Source organism: Lampetra fluviatilis, chromosome 41, assembly GCF_964198595.1.
Source record: "Lampetra fluviatilis chromosome 41, kcLamFluv1.1, whole genome shotgun sequence".
In the NCBI taxonomy this organism is placed as follows: Eukaryota; Metazoa; Chordata; class Hyperoartia; order Petromyzontiformes; family Petromyzontidae; genus Lampetra; species Lampetra fluviatilis.
In genome coordinates this window covers 6,845,901-6,863,510 of record NC_136315.1, presented here as the reverse complement: position 1 = coordinate 6,863,510, position 17,610 = coordinate 6,845,901, and the positions used below count along the sequence as shown (strand labels likewise).

Genomic DNA, 17,610 nt, shown 5'->3' with positions numbered 1-17,610 from the left:
TCCAACAATTAGCATCAACTTTTTTGCGTTTAGTTTGTTGTTCTTCCCCCGCACCTCCGAGTCGCACGGTTGGCTACGTATGGTGCGAAAGAAGTTCAACATACATACAACAATGGATTGATCATGGCTGATGTTGATAATTGTAAAGGCACCCTGTGTAATGTTACAACAAGGCGGCCCTGCTAATTCTGCTACAGGCTTCTTGCTTATGCAGCTCAATGTAATGTGTAGGCGACTGGTGTGGTGTTTACACACCCCCTCGTGTTTCGTGTCGGCCTTCATAAGTGCTCGTCAACAGCACTTGATCCAAAAGTCTGTGAAGGCTTTACGGATGAACCTGGTATTGTCTCGTGTATATATATGGGTGGAATTGTGGCGCAGTGGTTAGGACTGCGCTGTGAATCCGGCAGTCCAAGTTCAATTCTCAACCACAGCTAACATCCGTGGCAATTATCTAGATCCAGTCATGGGCCTCCTTTATATCGACTCGGCAGTAAATGAGTATCTGGTGTGATGTGCAAACATCAGCACTGAAGAGACAGCTGGCCAGCGACCAGCCTTGCACAACACTGTCAAAACAGTCCGTGGATGTTTTATTTGATCGTGTAATGCATCAGCCAATCATTTTCAAACTGGATTTGTTTTGATTCCTGATGAGTTTCTTTGGGGTGAGATTCGGGATCAGCAATCGTTGTTGTGTGTTTTTAAATTTCAGTCCACTGTCAGACGAGGGCTTTCCCAGCCCCACACAGGTCAAGGGGATTTGGCCATAGTTTACCATGCTGGTTCGTGTGGGTTAGTGAAGGTACGGAGCATAGACACGGGAATGTATCATTTCAGTACAATAATACACGTTGCTGAACTACTCATCATAAAGCCCTGCAGCCCTCTGTCAACCCGTGTGTGTATGGTGGTGGCCTATCCAAGCATCGTTCAGGCTCAGGCCTGCTTGGCTTCCAAATATGATGAGATTGGGCACATTCTGTGTGATTTGCTCAAAGGCAGCTCGCATGACGAGCTCAAATGACTGGGCTCATAGGGCTCCAACTCAACATATAGTGAGAGGAAAGTGGAGTCCTTGGAGAAGACTCATGCATGCCAATATCCGAACAGATAGCTCCATGAACCCACTTGCCTCACTGCCATCTTCAGTCCTTCCTGCAGCCATGAGGCTTGGAAGTTTCACAGATCTGCATATCATCATCATGCACCTCCCATGCAGTATATATTGATGTGTCCTGCAGCCGGGGACTCTGGTGGTCTACATTGGCCTGCATTTGAACGTATTGGTGGTACATCAGTGATGGGCGGTATAAAAAAGCAAATTTCGTTGCAATGATTATTTATTTCCCCGAGATTCGCCAGCCTGGTCAAAAAAGCTTCACAGTCTGTTGCCGTCTTGCAGCTCCCAGCCCGATGACGATCGGCTGCTCCGTGTTCCAAAGACTGATTTGACTCCTTGTCCCCTCGACTTGGTTGGACGGTTCCTCGATTAATTTCCGGAAAAATGTTTTGGCGGACAGCGGCATCAAAAGATGATGACTCGTGCCGCATGTTTGAATCTAAGGCAACTTGCGATGGAGAGTCTGCAGCTCGCTCGAGGGCAACAGCGACATTGTCAGTTCGGGTCTCATCTTTACCTGGTGGGTCTACAGCAGCAGCGCTTCAGTCGGCGGCAACAGCGATGGCTCAGGCATTTTCTTCTGGTGGAGCGTTAGCGATGGCTACAGCGTCTGTTAGGACTTCATCGTCAGCAGGAGAGTCGGCAGTTCGATCAACGGCAACTGCACGGACGCAGTTGCCGTTTATGAGGGCCAGTGGGTTATGCTGCACTGGTGTACCGCCAATACGTTCATTTTGGGCATTTCGTCTGCCTATAGGGGGCAATGCAGATATGTGGCTTTCTCATTTAAGCAATTTTCAAGAAATGTATCACAATTCTCAAATGTGAAACATGACCTCAGCACACACACAGCCTACTCTTAAAATAGCATCACAGGACCTCTAAAGTTCGCTGCAAATCAGACGACGCCTCGTGCTTAACGGTTAATACAGTACACCCAGAGTATTAACCAGGTTCGCCTCGGGACTCAAATCACGCACTCCTACCCATTGCTCCGCAAAATCACCAACCCTCTCCTGCAGAGCTCTTGAGTACTGGGAGTGTGCCGCCTGGCTCGCACACGTGTCTGTGTGTGTGCACGAGGCGTTAGTGCAGCGGTTGGCGTGCTGCGCTACGAGCCGGACGATCCGAGTTCGATATCCTCGTGCCAGCACCCGTGACAATTATCTGAACTGGTCCTGGGCCTCCGCTAGGTTGATTGGCGCGATGTATAAAAACATCGTCACTGGGGAGACAAAGGTGTGGTGTTTTCCATGGCACCCCCTCGTGTATTTCGTGCAAGCCTTCAATGGTGCTACTCGCCAACGGCACTTGCCCCAACAGTCTGTTGAGGCTATATGGGGGACCTTTGTCTGTGTGCACGAGGCGGTCAATGCGTACGGGCAGGTGGCGAGGCATGACAGGCCCGCATGCCTCTGGCCTGACGTCTGTGGCGCTTGTGTTAAATATAGTCGCTCCTGCAAGGCACGGATGGCAGAGCCTCGTCTGCTAATGTTAGGGGGGTGACTCATGGTGGGGGAGGCCTTCGTGGCATATCGTATGCGGATGCCACTGCAATGGAGCTGCTGCTGCTGCTGCTCCTGCTGATGATGATGAATGAATGTTATGGCGATTATTGAACCTTATGGCGGGACCCCGGGGTCCCATAAGCCCCCGGCTCTCGCATAAACATTATATTATAATGTAAATATTATATTATAATCAGTTTAACACGTAGGCTTTCGCGACCAATATTATTCATAATCAACGTTTTTTGGTTTAGATCGCGATATTCAACACACCGGTGGGCTAAAGCAGTGAACTATTTGTCTTTTGTCAACGTGACACTTTTTTACTGATTGACCGTGTCGGGTGGTGGAGGGTTACGACACATTTATAAATAACGCAATCTAAACCCAAAAACGTTGATTATGAATGATATTATAATGTTAACAAAAACTTAGCTCTTTTTCACCAATGGGTTTGAAGGATGGTGGCAAGTGTTGTCTTGTTAAGCTATGCCTTTAAAACTGGAAACTTCTTACATGCAGTACCTCTATTTAAATACACTATCGAAAAAATAATGTATACACCTATGCCAATCGTCGTGTTTCTCAGTGTGGATTTGGGAACACACTTTGTAGACGGTGCATAAAATAGTACGCGCTTTCAATGCGCTGTTCATATTGTAACAAGCGTTTATACCAATGTCACTCTACACTCTACAGAGTAGTGGGTCTCCACTCCTCTTATCCGCATTGCATACGGACAAGAGAAGTATTATAATCAAACAGGAGGAATTAACGGTGCAACGCATCTCATCTGTTAAATATCTGCAGGTTATCCTGGCTGCAGACATTGGTAGATCACAAATAATAATGTAGATAAGAGAGCAGTTTCACTGTATTATGCATACCGTGATGACAAATGAAGGACTTAAGTCATGTAGGCAGTTTGAGCAGCCCATAACCGAGCAAGGAGTGCAGCATTCGCTTGTTCAGCTCTTCTGCTCATTCGTTCTCGCTGCTGCGCTTGGACACGACTTGACAACAGAATGATCCGCGCCAGGTGGGTCGTGGCGTTTATGTGCGTGGTGGGATGGAGTTGCCAAAAATAAATAAATTATTAACGATTTTGACTTCTGTTTATTCGGGACCCCGGGGTCCCGCCATAAGGTTCAATTAGCGCTTTAAATAGTATTTATTTTATTATTTGGTGATACTGCCGCTCGTGCAAAAGCACAATTCACAAAACAAAAACAACACATTCGTCAATATACAGTACATAGAAAACTGATTTCTTCAGAATTGCTTTTTGTGTTTAGTTTGTTGTCCTTCTCCCGCATCTCCGATTAGCACGATTAGTTACGTACGGTGCGAAAGAGGTTCAACATATATACGTCAATAACACTGTGCGTGGCCTTAAAAGAACACAATAAATAAGAGACGATGTTTTGGGCAATGGTCAATTGGGTTAATCGGAGGTGCGGAGTGCCTTGAAGTTCCTTTTCATCTGCTATGAAGAAGGGCCATTGCCCGGAACATGTGTTGAATGTGTTGAGTTTTAGTTTTTTCGAGTAGTTTAACAATATGGCAATAATATGACATCATCATGTTCGTCACGGTTTAATTGGCACTATTTCCTTCATGAACGTTATGGAAAACTTTATAAAGTCACAAAGATTCAAAGGCCTAGGGAAAGCTCACGTTGATTGAACTGCAGCCGAATAACGTTGTTCGTATTGGAGGTGCAGCACAGCATAAAACACAAGGCGCTAATCATGTGAAACAATTGCAAAATAAGGGAAACTGATTTTGTGATAATCGTTGTGTCATGAAAAATCATGGTATCATATCGTGAAACATAATATCGTGACAATCTTCATGATGTTATCTTTTTTTAAAGAATAGCCCTTTGTCAATCCATCGTGAAACAGGCTCCACTGGCAGAGCCTGTGGGGGGGGATACGTGCCCTCCCAATGATCCGATCGAAATCCCTAATTTCGATCGGATCATTGGGGTTTATTAGTAATACATCGGCATTTTGCGACCCCCACTGCCACTGTGTAGCATATTATGTGCCAGGGACTCTATGAGATGATCGGACAATAGTCTGAGTCAATAATTCGCAATAAGTAACGGCACAGCAGTTATAAGTGACTCAGAATTGTGCGCAGTTGCGTATACAGAGTACACGACTTCCCTGAAGGCATTCACCTTCAGCGAGCGCGATGCCGATCACACAACGCGGTTCGAATTTGACCCTCTATCGATGGCTGTGCCATCGCCGCACATGCGTTAAATAAACAGCAAGGGACAAGTCCTTACGTACTAACAACTCCTCTATCATTTTTCATTGCTGGAGGGGTTACCCCCCCTACCTGAAAATCCTGACTCCGCCATTGAAAGGCTCCCGTTGTTTCCGTAATTGCGATTGATGTCACTGATGTCAGCGGAAATCAAACTTTTAGGTCACCTACATTTCATTGTAATTGTACTGTATTGTAATTTGGAAGATTCCGGCAGTGAAGTCGGTCACCATAAATCGTTTAGTCATTTATTTATCTCCCTGGTCAAATTAACGTTGGGCAGCACGATGCCAGTGGTGAAAATCCCACATTCCTTTGTCGGAGGCCAAGTTCTTCCAGAAGACAACCGTTGTTTGACTCTTCCACAAAGTGGTATTTATTTGATCAACTGCAAAGGCACAATGTCTTCTCCCAAGCTTCGGATTGCGAGTGCTCTGGCACAGGACCATGCAGGCCATTAGCAAGCGCGTAACTAGAAGATTGGTTCGTGGACACAAGTGTGTAAAGCACGTGCTTGTATATCTGTTTACAGGATTCCACTACCACAGACCTGAGTGTTGACATGTGTTGTCTCATTGGAGTCAGAAGGGTCATAGGTCAATGAAAAGGTTTTAGGTCAGTAACATTGGTAAGTTGATCAGAGACTTTTGAGAAAAAAACTGTTTGTTATAGACTGCTTGGGGTTAACCAACTTAAATATTTCAGTAAATGTCTTTACAACCCTAGTATTGCCGCATTTCAGTAATGCTTGTGTATTAACTATTTAGATTGGATTGTATCAACATTTTCCCAGCTTTGGATGGGCTTATTGCTTATTGTCCACAAGTATGATATACACAAACTATATTGAAGAGTGTTCGTAAATAAATATGTTTTGCACTTAATAATTAAAAAGGTGCTGGCTAACACCACTGTTTCCTAGCATTCTTTAAAGCTTAATGGAGAAAAACATCTTTGCCTTTCGTACGTGGATATTATCCTCCCAAATTTAAGCCTCATCGCCAAACCCATAACTTCCCTGCTAAAAGCCACCCTCCCAGGGGTCATAGCGAGAGGCCCCATGCTAAAAACCACTCGGCAACAGGTGGCATCACGACTTCATTTCAACCACACGGGGCCACAGCCACAGAGCCAGAGAGGCTTTCACGATCACGCCACAACGCGTCTGCGTTGCGTCACTAGCCACACGTGCTATGTTTAGTGTCCTCGTCTCTCTCCCACTCTCTCTGCCTCTTGGCTGGCCTCTTGTGCTCAATTTCAAACAAACCTAAAAGCCCGTGTTGGCAGAAGTGCACAAGCACTGGTGGAAAGAACTTCGCCGCTGTCGTCATAAACGCTGCAAGTAAAATATGTTGCGTCTGAGTGCTGCGCTGTTTGGCAGAGCGCTCCACTGACAAGTTGCAAGGTTGAGAGTTAAAATCCCGGCTTTGTGTCGACTCGGCCAACAACGAGTCCACGGTCGTTTAGATGAATAACACTCCGGAGATGGACCATTGCCCATCTGCAGAGCAGAAATAGGATGACCCATCGTGCAAAACCAGCACTGATATGACTGCCAAGCAATTCAGTGCCTCCTCCTGTTCCAGAGATTGGTGGCATAGTGGCAAGCGAGTTGTTTCATGAACCCGGCAGTTACCATCAGTGGTAATTATCTGTCCCTTCCCTAAGTTAGCTTGGCCTTAAATGAGTACCTGGTGCAGTGTGTCAAAACATCAGCACTCGGAAGACGTAGGCGACCTGGCGTGATGCTGCCCATACCCTTTCGTGCACCGTGCCAGCCTTCATTGGTGCTTCTTTAACAGCTCTTGCCCCAACCACTTGTGTAGGCTGTGTAGGGCACCTTTGTCTTTGGCTCACTCCATCCCGCCTCGTCTCTCTTTTCCAGGGCTACATCGCGGCGAGAGCTCGTCCGATCGCCAGGTGAAGGAGGCCAAGACCAAGTGCCGGACTATCGCGTCGCTGCTCACCGAAGCGCCAGACCCCCACTCGCGGGGGGTGCTTATGTTCAAGAAGCGGCGGCGGCGCGCCAAGCATTACACGCTCGTCAGCTTTGGCGAGGGCGACGACACGGACGGCGGCGTCGACACGGACGCTGGTCTTGACACGGACGCGGCGCCGTACACGAGCGAGTCCGACCTCGACGAGGACAGCGCCTTCACCGACCTCGAGCAGGAGATGGAGGCCGAGCGAGCGCGCGCCGCGGCCGCCTCCGCCGTCGCCCAGCTGGGCACGATCGATGGCCTCACCGGCAGGGGGGCCGAGATGTTCAAGAAGCGGCAGAGGAACGCCGGCGCGGAGCCGGCCGTGAACGGGGACGCACCCGACGAGTGGGTCTTCCTCGGCACGGAGGACCTGCCGGCCCCGTGGTCGGGCCCGGAGCCGCATGAGGCGAGGGCCAAATTCTTCGAGCGCCCGGCATGCGGGGAGGCGCAGCAACCTCGCTCTTCCCAACAGGGGCCGCCACTCGGCGTTCAGCTGCATAACGCCGCACCGCAGAATTCGTGCGCCTTCGTGCAGCCCATGATGCAGGTCCCGCCTGCTCATCAAGTTCATCCGAGCGCCGGCAACCTCGGTGTTGGTAACGGAGCGACGGCATTCCAGCAGATGACCGTTAACAGCAGCTCGGTGGCGAGTGTGGCCCAAACGAGCATGGCGCAGGAGATGATGAGTTCATCTGTAAAGGTGGACAGCTTCCAACAGGAGCAGCAGCAGCAGCACAAGCAGCAGGTGGTGGTCAAGACCAAGCAGGTGGCCAATGTCGTGAACCGCACCGCCCGTCCGTTCACGCCCGCAGGTCCCATCGAGAACCGTGCAGCAACGCCGTTTGCTGCGCAGCCCGCTCCCAAGATGACCGCACAATTCAACCAGGTTGCTGGAAATGAACTCCCACTGAGGCCTAATCCTCCAGAGCGGCAGGGTCAGGCACCGGAGATTCCCTGCGTCGTTCAAGTGAATGTGCACCCCGCAGTGAGCGCTCAGGCCACGGTCACCCCTGCGGCAACTCCGGTGGCCTCCCCAGCCGTCGTCGCACCGAGGCAGAGGCCCTCGGTGAACATAAACTACGTCTCGGCACAAAGTCCTCAGCGCGGGGTCAACGCAGGTCAGCATGGTAGTCGTGTGGCAGCAGCAGCAGGGTCTTACGCAGAGGCATCGCCCGCTGCCAATCCGGCACCGGCATCTACATGGAGTTGCCCTGATGCCGAGCAGTCAAAGGAGGGCGGCCCCTCCAACAGCTACTTCTCCCCCGCCAGTCCACAAGTATCGCAGCCTGCGTTCGCAAATAATCCTTCTCTCGGCACAGGTGATCCCCCAGCTTACCAGCCGGTCACTTCCCAATCTGCGTTTGCAGGATCGACAAACATCGTGCCTCCCCCGCCCGCTTACGCGCAGCCCGCGGGGTTCGCAAGCACGCAGCAGCACAGCCAGGCGCCGCCGCCCACACCCGTGACGCCGCTGCCGCAGCCACAGCAGCAGCAGCAACAACAGCAGCAGCAGCAGCAGCAGACCCCAGTGTTGAGCGTTATCCTTCCTCCGCCCCTGTTCGCTCAGTCCACGGAGCAGGAACAGTGTGGAGACGCCGCCATCTTCAATGGGCTCGGCACCGACACGGCGTCGACGTCGACCGACAGGGACCGTGGCTCTGCGATCTGGTCACCGGAGCCCCCAGTTGAGCAGATGTCATCCAGGGAGCAGCGCATTTCCATCCCCGCGGCAAGGTCCGGCATCTTGGCCGAGGCCAAGAAGCGCAACCAGGGCAACAAGGCTATGTTCACCTTCAAGGAACCGCCAAAGAACTCGCCCAACCCTGACCTCTTGTCCCTCGTGCAAAACCTGGATGACAAAACCAAGCCGGAGGGCCAATTCGAGGTGGGGCTCGAGGAGGACTCCCTTGGCCTTGGGGCGGAGGCGTCCAACTTCTGGCAAACGCAGGCACAGGCGCAGGGCTTCAAGTCCCCGCCACCCGTTGCGCCAAAGCCGATGGCAAAGGTGCAGGGCTACGAGGCATACACGCAGTTGGCCAACCAGGCACCTTCTTGGAGTCATCAGGCACAAGCGGGCACCAGGTCCGATCCACTCCCCTCGTACCGGGCATCTGATACTGTCAGCAATGACCTACCGCAGCAGCCACAGCAGCAGCAACAGCAGCAGCAGCAGATAAAGGCAACACTAGCACAGCCAACCGCGGAGGGCGCGCGGTTCGTCTACTCACCAGAGAACAACGCGGTGGCCGCCCGCAAGAAGGCAGCGCAGTCGGCGGCAGCTGTCCTCGCCAGCGACATGTCACAGATGAAGGGCAAGGGTGCACAGCTCTTCGCCAAGAGGCAGAGCCGCATGGAGAAGTACATCGTGGATGGGACATTGTCTCCAGCGGAGGAAATGCGCGGCCCATCTCCGACGCCATCCCTGCCATCCTCCTGGAAGTACTCGTCTCAGATTCGTGCGCCGCCCCCTATCGGCTTCAACCCCATACTCTCACCCTTCTACCCACTCGCGGCGGCCAAGGGGCATGCGACGCAGAACTCGCCCAAGTTTCCGGCGGCGGCCAAGACCAAGGGGAAACCTAAGCCCAGGATGGAGAGTCTGGACGTAATGAAGCATCAGCCCTACCAGCTCAACTCGGCCATGTTTTCATTCTCGCCGCCCACACCGGCGGCGGCACCAGCAGGCGGCCCGGGTCGACAGGCTCAGTCGCTACCGAGGAACGCGCCACCTCCAACCGCGGCGCAGGCGAGCGAGGCGACGCGGTCGCACTTGGCTGCACAGAATCAGGCATCAGCCATGGTCACGACCCAGCTGCAGATGGAGGTCAGGAGCGTGGAGAAGCCGGCTCAGCAGCAACCTCAACAGCAACAGCCAACCAAGTCGTTTGCCACAGTCTTGCCGCAGCAAATGAACGGCATTTCTACGTCTGCGGAAGCGATGTCGTCGCCCCAAATTAGCGCTAGGCCTCAGCCCTTGGTATCAGCGCCATCCCTGCTCAATGGCCCTGTGCCGCCAACTAATTATGCGTCCGGGGATGACTCTCAGTTGACAACGCCTCCATCTCCTCACCAGCACCGCGTCACTTCACACATCCAGATGGAGGTCAGATCGGCAGCCAGCGGAGTGCCCTCCATCCCGGCTGTCAATGCCTGGCAGCAGCCGCCCCCCACTGGCCTGGCGCCCGCCTACCCGGGCGGACACCAGCCACCTCCATACCCAGGCCACGCGGGCGACAATGCGGGACCCACCGGGTTTGGTGCTCAGCTTCCCCCGCTCCCAGCCGAGCCCTCACAAGTGTCGCTGGGAAAACCGGGCACCCAGGCCACACTTCTTGTGGCCACGCCTCGACCGTCCTTCTCAGCCAAGAAGAACGGGGCACAGGCCCAAGTGTGGAGGCCGGGGGTTGCCAATTGAGTCCTTTCATGGACCTGCGTCCGTTTACTGCCTTCAGGGGTAATTTAATTTTTTATGAGTTACTAGAAATGAGATCACCCAATGGCTTCTGTGCGTGGAGTTCATGCTCTGCTGTGTCTAGTGAGCCAGCGTCGCTTGATGACTGGTGTTTGAAGCCTGAGTAAACTAACTTCATGGGGCGAAGTTCATATGGTGACTCGGCACGGTGACCTGTGACTTCACAATAAAGTATAAAAAAGCATAGAATTTTGGTTTTGCACTTGCACAGTTATTTAATGAGCTCTGCTCTTGCAGCCTACTTAGAGTGAAACACACTCGCTTGCATGAATGAAAGCAGCGCCTCCTAGTGGTTAATGACAATGATATTTGAAGGTGTGCGGTATCGCTTCCAGGTGTTTCCACCGTGTGACGTGTGCCACTATTGACTGAATGATGATCCCATAACAGGCACTGTCTTGCTCTCTGCGTAGTACGAATAATGGAATCAGACAAAACGTAAAATTAGCCAGCGCTTCGGCCTTTGAATAAAACTAGTATTTGGTACACACCAATTTTTTAATATGGTTTGTTCGATAATTAGCATTATGTACTTGTACATAATTGCAGCTGCAGAAGGTAAATTTTGGCATGCACTATTTTTGGAGGGGTGTTATAAAATATCCACTTTCCCACTAATTTTCTGCTGCTGACTGTGATGATGTGGAAATGTATACGCAGAGCTTGCATATTTATATTTTCATCACCGATTGTTCTTTTCACACAAGCTGAACAACTGGTTTAAAACTATGATGTGTTGCTTTGGTGAACTGTGGGTAACAGAAATTAAGCTTGGTTGCGATTACATTTTGGACCCCCATTTTTTTAAATGCCTTTTACCCCAAACACAAAGTCACCAACTGGACAGGACACTCCCCGGTTATTGGACTTACCGAATCAGAAATCAGCCCAGCTTGTTTAAAAACATATTACTGGAATACATTTGATTTGGTTGGTTGGCTGGTTGGTCGATATATTAAATGTTAATTTATTTCCATTAAATAAAACCCTTTCCTACCTGTTTATGTATTCCTAATTGTAATACATGTACGGCACTTTGTTAATCCACGACTGGGTGAAGGTCTCCACACTCCGTGCTGGTCGTGGGGTTTGGGTGACCATACTTGACCTCGCTGGTCAGTGCGGGTTGGTGAAGGTTGGGGACCATAGATGTGAGAATAAGTACAGTATTCCCTCGTTATTCACGAGGGATACGTTCTGGAGATGTTCGTGACTAGCAAATATTTTATGAATTACCTTACATAAATACATTAAAAAAACTATTAAATACATGAACATTATAATAACACAAAAAGTAAAAATTGGCTACAATAAATATAAAGTAACAAAACAAAAAAATCAGTTTTGAAGCATTAAATAATAGTTCATAATTGAACTTACTTTAAATCTCATCACTTTCTTTCTCGCTTTATATGTGGTCGTGTCGAATTCCAGATGCGATTCGCGGATAGCCGAAATTGCGCATAGCGAGTTGGTCAATAACGAGGGAATCCAGGTATAGACACACGCACAGCACAGTGGAGTTTGCAGCACTGCCCTCTGCTGGACACCAAATAGCCCCCGAAAAAAGTCTGTTAACGAGAGAACTGGTGGCTTGGTGAGGTTGGTGACGCTTGCAGGGAAGTAATGTTATTTTAAAAAATAGGGTCTCGTCACATGGGATGGTGGTCAACTCCACGTGGAAAGGACAAACGCACAGTCGTATGTTGAACCCCTTCGCACCGTACGTAGTCAACCGTGCTCATCGGAGGAGTGGGGGAAGGACATACAACGAAACACAAAAGCTGTTTTAAAGAATTGAGTTTTCAATTTGGATTTAAAAGTGCAACCACCCATTTCAAAATTCACCATCAGCAATCGGTGCACACAAGCAGACGGACGTGTGCATGGTCCCTGAGGTCTGAACTTTCTGTGTAAACCAAATGGGTGCCTTACGTGTAAAAGCTTGTGATGTTTAGTTTATGTAAACGGAGAGATATATTCATGAACAAACCCTTTTGACCCAATAATTCTACGAATTTTTATTGTAAGTCCTGATTGTGCTTATCCACGAGCATTTCCAATAGCTTGGCGTGTGACATCAGTCCCGTTTATGAATCGTACAGTGGATAAGGTGTAACCGGTATGCAACTAGCCACGTCATTGTGAAAAATCATGTTATAATTGTGTTATTGCGTTGTTACCATAACACATGATTGTTTCATTGTGTACTTACAATTCACCAACATCGAATTGGTTAAAAATCCCATGGGGTGGTACTGTATTGTGTCGTGTTCTCCCTAGAACGGATAATTCCCTCTTTTCTTCGATCTTGCACGTGTACTTTATTTGTTTTCAGCTTCATCCCCATTTAGCAGTTCAATCAACTCCTACAGTTGCATTATCATTGGTGCAGCCCACGCGTATATGGATCAAACAAACTTCATAGACGTTTCAAATAATCGATTCTCACATGCACAACTTGGATAATTTGGCACACGTGTCAAAGGTACATTTTATCACACGAATCGACGCATCCTTCCTTGGAATATGTAGCAGTTTGTTTTCTTTGCCATCAGAATTCAGTGACCATGATGTGAGTGGTAAAAGTATTTTCAGCCAAGGTTTAAAAGGGTTTCGCAACGGTGTTTTGTGCTGGAGTGTTTATAACACGAGTAATGATGCACTCGTCAAATCTAGACCCTCAGTGTGGTCTCTCAGGGACTAACGGCATAAAAAATTACGAGTCTTTGAATGCAAATTATGAGTCTTTGAATACAAGCTTTGGCCTGCCGTTAGGAGCATTTTTTCCAGCAAAAGCCAATTAAATAACTAGTTAGCACGGTTGGCTACATACATATTTGGTGTTTAACCTTTTGTTGATGTTTGTGATGATTATACGAGAAGGGAATGGGAAATGTGCTGAAGTTGCATTAGCTTAAGGGAATGTGTTATGTTCCTAGCAGTATCAGAAAAATACAAATTTGCAAAGAAAGCTACAACTGGGAAAAAATATGACACTACAGTATTTCTATCATTGTGCATAACTTAAATAATGCTATAATGCAAGCTGACATCCTTTACAAAATTGAAAATTTTCCATGCTCAAACGTGTAATGGAGAGTGCTTCTCTCCATTAGCAAGCCTGAGTCCGTGAAGCATGTTTCACATTCCCATGACTGTGAGCAGTCTCTCCAGGGACTGTCCAGTGTTCACGGTGGCTAGGAGATGTTAACTACATTGGCCTGGGAAACAGGAGGTCGTGGGTTCGAAGCCGACCCTGGCACCTGTATATTTGGAGTTTGAATGTTCTCACCGTTGGCTGTCACGTGGATTTTTCTCCGGGTCCTCCAGTTTCTCCCTCCATATTAAGAAACATGTGTTTAGAGTATTTTACTGCTATAATTTTCCACGTGATAAGCCACTTTGTTGAGCCATTATTTGTGGCCAGGTCGCTTCTGACTGTCCAGTGTTCACGGTGGCTAGGAGATGTTAACTACATTGGCCTGGGAAACAGGAGGTCGTGGGTTCGAAGCCGACCCTGGCACCTGTATATTTGGAGTTTGAATGTTCTCACCGTTGGCTGTCACGTGGATTTTTCTCCGGGTCCTCCAGTTTTTCCCTCCATATTAAGAAACATGTGTTTAGAGTATTTTACTGCTATAATTTTCCACGTGATAAGCCACTTTGTTGAGCCATTATTTGTGGCCAGGTCGCTTCTGAAAAAGAGCTATATAGCTCAGTGGATCTTTCCTGGTAAAATAAAAAAAAGTTTAGTTTTATAGACTTGGTCTGCAAGGTGGTGAGATGGCAGGATGGCAATTCTTCAGGTTCCGCAGTGTCCCATATGTTAAAAACAACCCCACATACAGCAATGGAATTGGCCATACAGTACATCCCAATGTAAGACTCTCAAATATGAAAGCCTTGAGACTCCACAAGGCTTTCCTGGGTCATTTGTTGAATTCCAGTACTGTATTCTTAGCTTTACACAATGCTACTGATATTAACGCTGTAAAGGTTGAGGTGTTACTCAACTGGGATTAAAACTCGCAACCTTCCAATCGTGATGCACTCTACGGAGCCACCTGTGGCACATCACCCTGTATATCCTGTGGAGTTGATAACAAAAAGCAGTCCCTGTGATTGGGTATAAAATGTGGGGAAGCTAAAACAGGAGATCTGCAACGATGGTGGCCATACACATCGGACTTTGTGCATATGCACGCACGGGGTTTGCACAGAGCATCACTCTTTGGGGTTATTTTCTTCCCATAATTATGAGTGGACTAACAATTGCAGTTCTCGAGACGATATCTTGCAAGCTTTAAGAGGGTTTTTTTTAAGAAGGTGTATTTGAAGTACGAGAAGGGGGGCTGTGAAAGGCGTAGACGGAGATTTGAGAATCTCAATATGGACGGTATAAATGTAAGGTTGTTTGACGGAATGTACAGACGAGAGGATTTTAATTATTTTGGAGAGTACTGTGTCGGTTTAAAAGTGCCTGAATCACTGCACAAATGCTTTACTAACCAATAAATGGCTTTTAGGACTATTCATTTGACATGGAGATTTGAAGTACATCCTTTAAGACGTCATGAAGAAATTCTCAAACGTTTTTGTTCTTGTCGTTTTTTTTATACCCATATGGTTATTGCGTCATGAAAAATACGTTTGCCATGCACACCTCTCACAGTTTTATGAGACAACTAGACTTTCCGTGTTTAAAAAAAAAAACTATATTGCGTGTGGTACTGCTATGTTATCCCATTTAAAATAAATGACAAAATAAACATTTGAATCGAACCACATCCCCTATACACAGATGTGTCTGCAAATGTTTCCGATGCACGAGTCACACGGGTCTTCTGTCATCTTGTGGGGAGTCAGTAGCAGTCATTTTTTGAAGGGACTGATCCCAGTAATACTGGTAGAAACTTCCTGGTTCCACCAGCGCACAGGGGATTATTGTGTCCGTCCGTCCGTCGTGAATCCAAAAATGGGAGGGGTGGGGCTGGGTGGAGAGGGGAGGGTGGGGAGGGAGGGGCTGGGTGGGAAGGGGAGGGTGGGGAGGGTGGGGCTGGGTGGGAAGGGGAGGGTGGGGAGGGTGGGGCTGGGTGGGGAGGGGAGGGTGGGGAGGGGCTGGGTGGGGAGGGGAGGGTGGGGAGGGGCTGGGTGGGGAGGGTGGGGAGGGGCTGGGTGGGGAGGGTTGGAAAGGGCAGGGTGGGGGTGGGAGGGGTGGGGCTGGGTGGGGAGGGGCTGGTCACCCCGTGGTGCCCTTATAAAAGTCAACGTTTAACCTACTCACGCCGGCTTGTGCCTGCCCTCAGAGTCGGCCATATTTGAGGAATACACCACGCCGTTGTTGAACCTGGCCATTGACCGAGCAACCCAACGTTCCTACCAGCTCCCTCTGCAGGACAATGTGTTAATTTACAGCACTTATCTATCCACTGCTGGTTGAAGGCCCTGCCCACACTCTATCAGTCAGCTTAAAATACGCTGCCAAGCTTAGCAGTGTTAATTAGGATGCTGTATTTACCTTCTTCAGGACGGCTGCTTGCGGCGTTGTGGCCGAAACGTCGTGATAATTTTATTATGTTTTATTTTTATTTTTATTATTTTCCTTCTACATGACTTTACCGAAAGAACCAAGAAAATGAACGTAACCATTGTTTCAAACTACCGTGCCGGGGAATAGAACCGATGACCTCTGGATTGCAAGTCAATGATGTTAACCATTGCACCACGGGGGATTCCTATGAAGAGTATACACAATTTATATACACAGAAAGCAGGTGTGCTGTGACTCGGCCATCGGGGTGTGTAGAATATACAAGGCTTGTTCAATGACAACCCGGTAAGAATAATTTACCGGTTCCGAAAATCACAAACCGGTTACACAGTCATCGTGTCCAGTGGACTTGTACCCAAGAATGGACTGAGGAGTGGTCGCACCTGCGAACACAAAGGGCACGGCGGCCCAAGTCACCGCGTGATACATTTTCAAGTTTCATTTCAAGTTTCATTTATTAGGTATAGCCCTGTGAGCCATTCGGCTCTTAAATCGGGTGCAACCGCAACAAACAAAAAAACAAAAACATGAACAAAAAAACATCTTAAAGTGACTATGTGCAAACAGAAAATCCAAGAAAAGACAGCAAAATATTGCAGAAAAAGCACCGTACACCAACACTGTGTGCAAAAATCCCAGTGGGATGCAAGTCAAACAACAACAACAACCACAAGACAACTTAGATTAAAGCCATCAGTCTAACTCTGTACTACAACAAACAAACATGGCCAAACCGAAAAACTTTTAAAAAATCACCAAAATAAAGCCATAAAAGCAATGAAACAGTGATCATAGGAACTGTGACCGAATTTTCACAATAAACGACGTAAACAACACGCACTACCAAACTCTGTAGCCATAGCTGGCTGCATGAGTCACTCCACAACAGCAGGAGCATCAGTCGGAGTGTCAACATTTTTCAATGCACCGTTAAGATCAGCACACTAAATCAAAACACAGATCATACTTTGCAGCGATCATCCGGAGCGAAACATTGTATTTTAGGCCACTGAGTTGCAGTGCCAGCTAGGGGTGTACAACTCCTCTAACTCATTCCTGCAATTGCTCCGCTTTGTGGGGGCTCCCGCTTCTCTCTGGGGGTATTTGGTCGACTGTTTACGCTGAACAAACGTGTTCGAAGCTTTAGACGTGTCTTTGCTGTGCGGCAAGCGAGTTCACTGGTTTTTCAAATGTGGTTATCGGCAATGGAATAGACTAACTTTAACACATAATTTGTTCAGCAATATCCCTTAAGGACCCTTTCGGACTTTTTTGACCTTGCTGTTGCTGCTGTGCTCACGCACCACGGATCTCCCGTGTAAAATAGCCGGGAAATTGGCTTAAGGGGCCATCCATTGAGTACGAACGCAAAAATCTGTCAAAACTTGACCCCTCTCCCTGTACGCATGCGGACTTTTTACACCCCCCCCCCACCTGCGTACGTACGCCTGACGCACCCTCCGAATCCTATAGAACAGCCGATATTTAATCCACACAGAAACGATCAAGGATTAATGATAACGTGTTTAAGCAAAAAGATAGTCCACCCCCGGCTGCATTATTATTATCGAGGCTTCACACCCCCCCCCTTCCGTTTCCTATGCGTACTTACATTGTTAGGAGACCCCCCCATACGCAAGCGAACACATTTGGGTTAACCCCCCCACCCCCCTCCATGCGCACGTACTAAG

At 48.6% G+C, this 17,610-nt stretch overlaps 1 protein-coding gene across 1 annotated transcript in view; it reads left to right on the top strand.

Moving 5' to 3' along the window:
• LOC144946489 (uncharacterized) overlaps positions 1–10,873 on the top strand; it is a 45,962-nt gene extending 35,089 nt beyond the window's left edge. The window contains exon 3 of the mRNA XM_078875420.1: positions 6,797–10,873. Within this exon, the coding sequence (XP_078731546.1) occupies positions 6,797–10,308 (3,512 nt within the window). The 3' untranslated portion in view covers positions 10,309–10,873. The remainder of the gene's footprint in view (positions 1–6,796) is intronic.
• Positions 10,874–17,610: the final 6,737 nt, after the last annotated feature.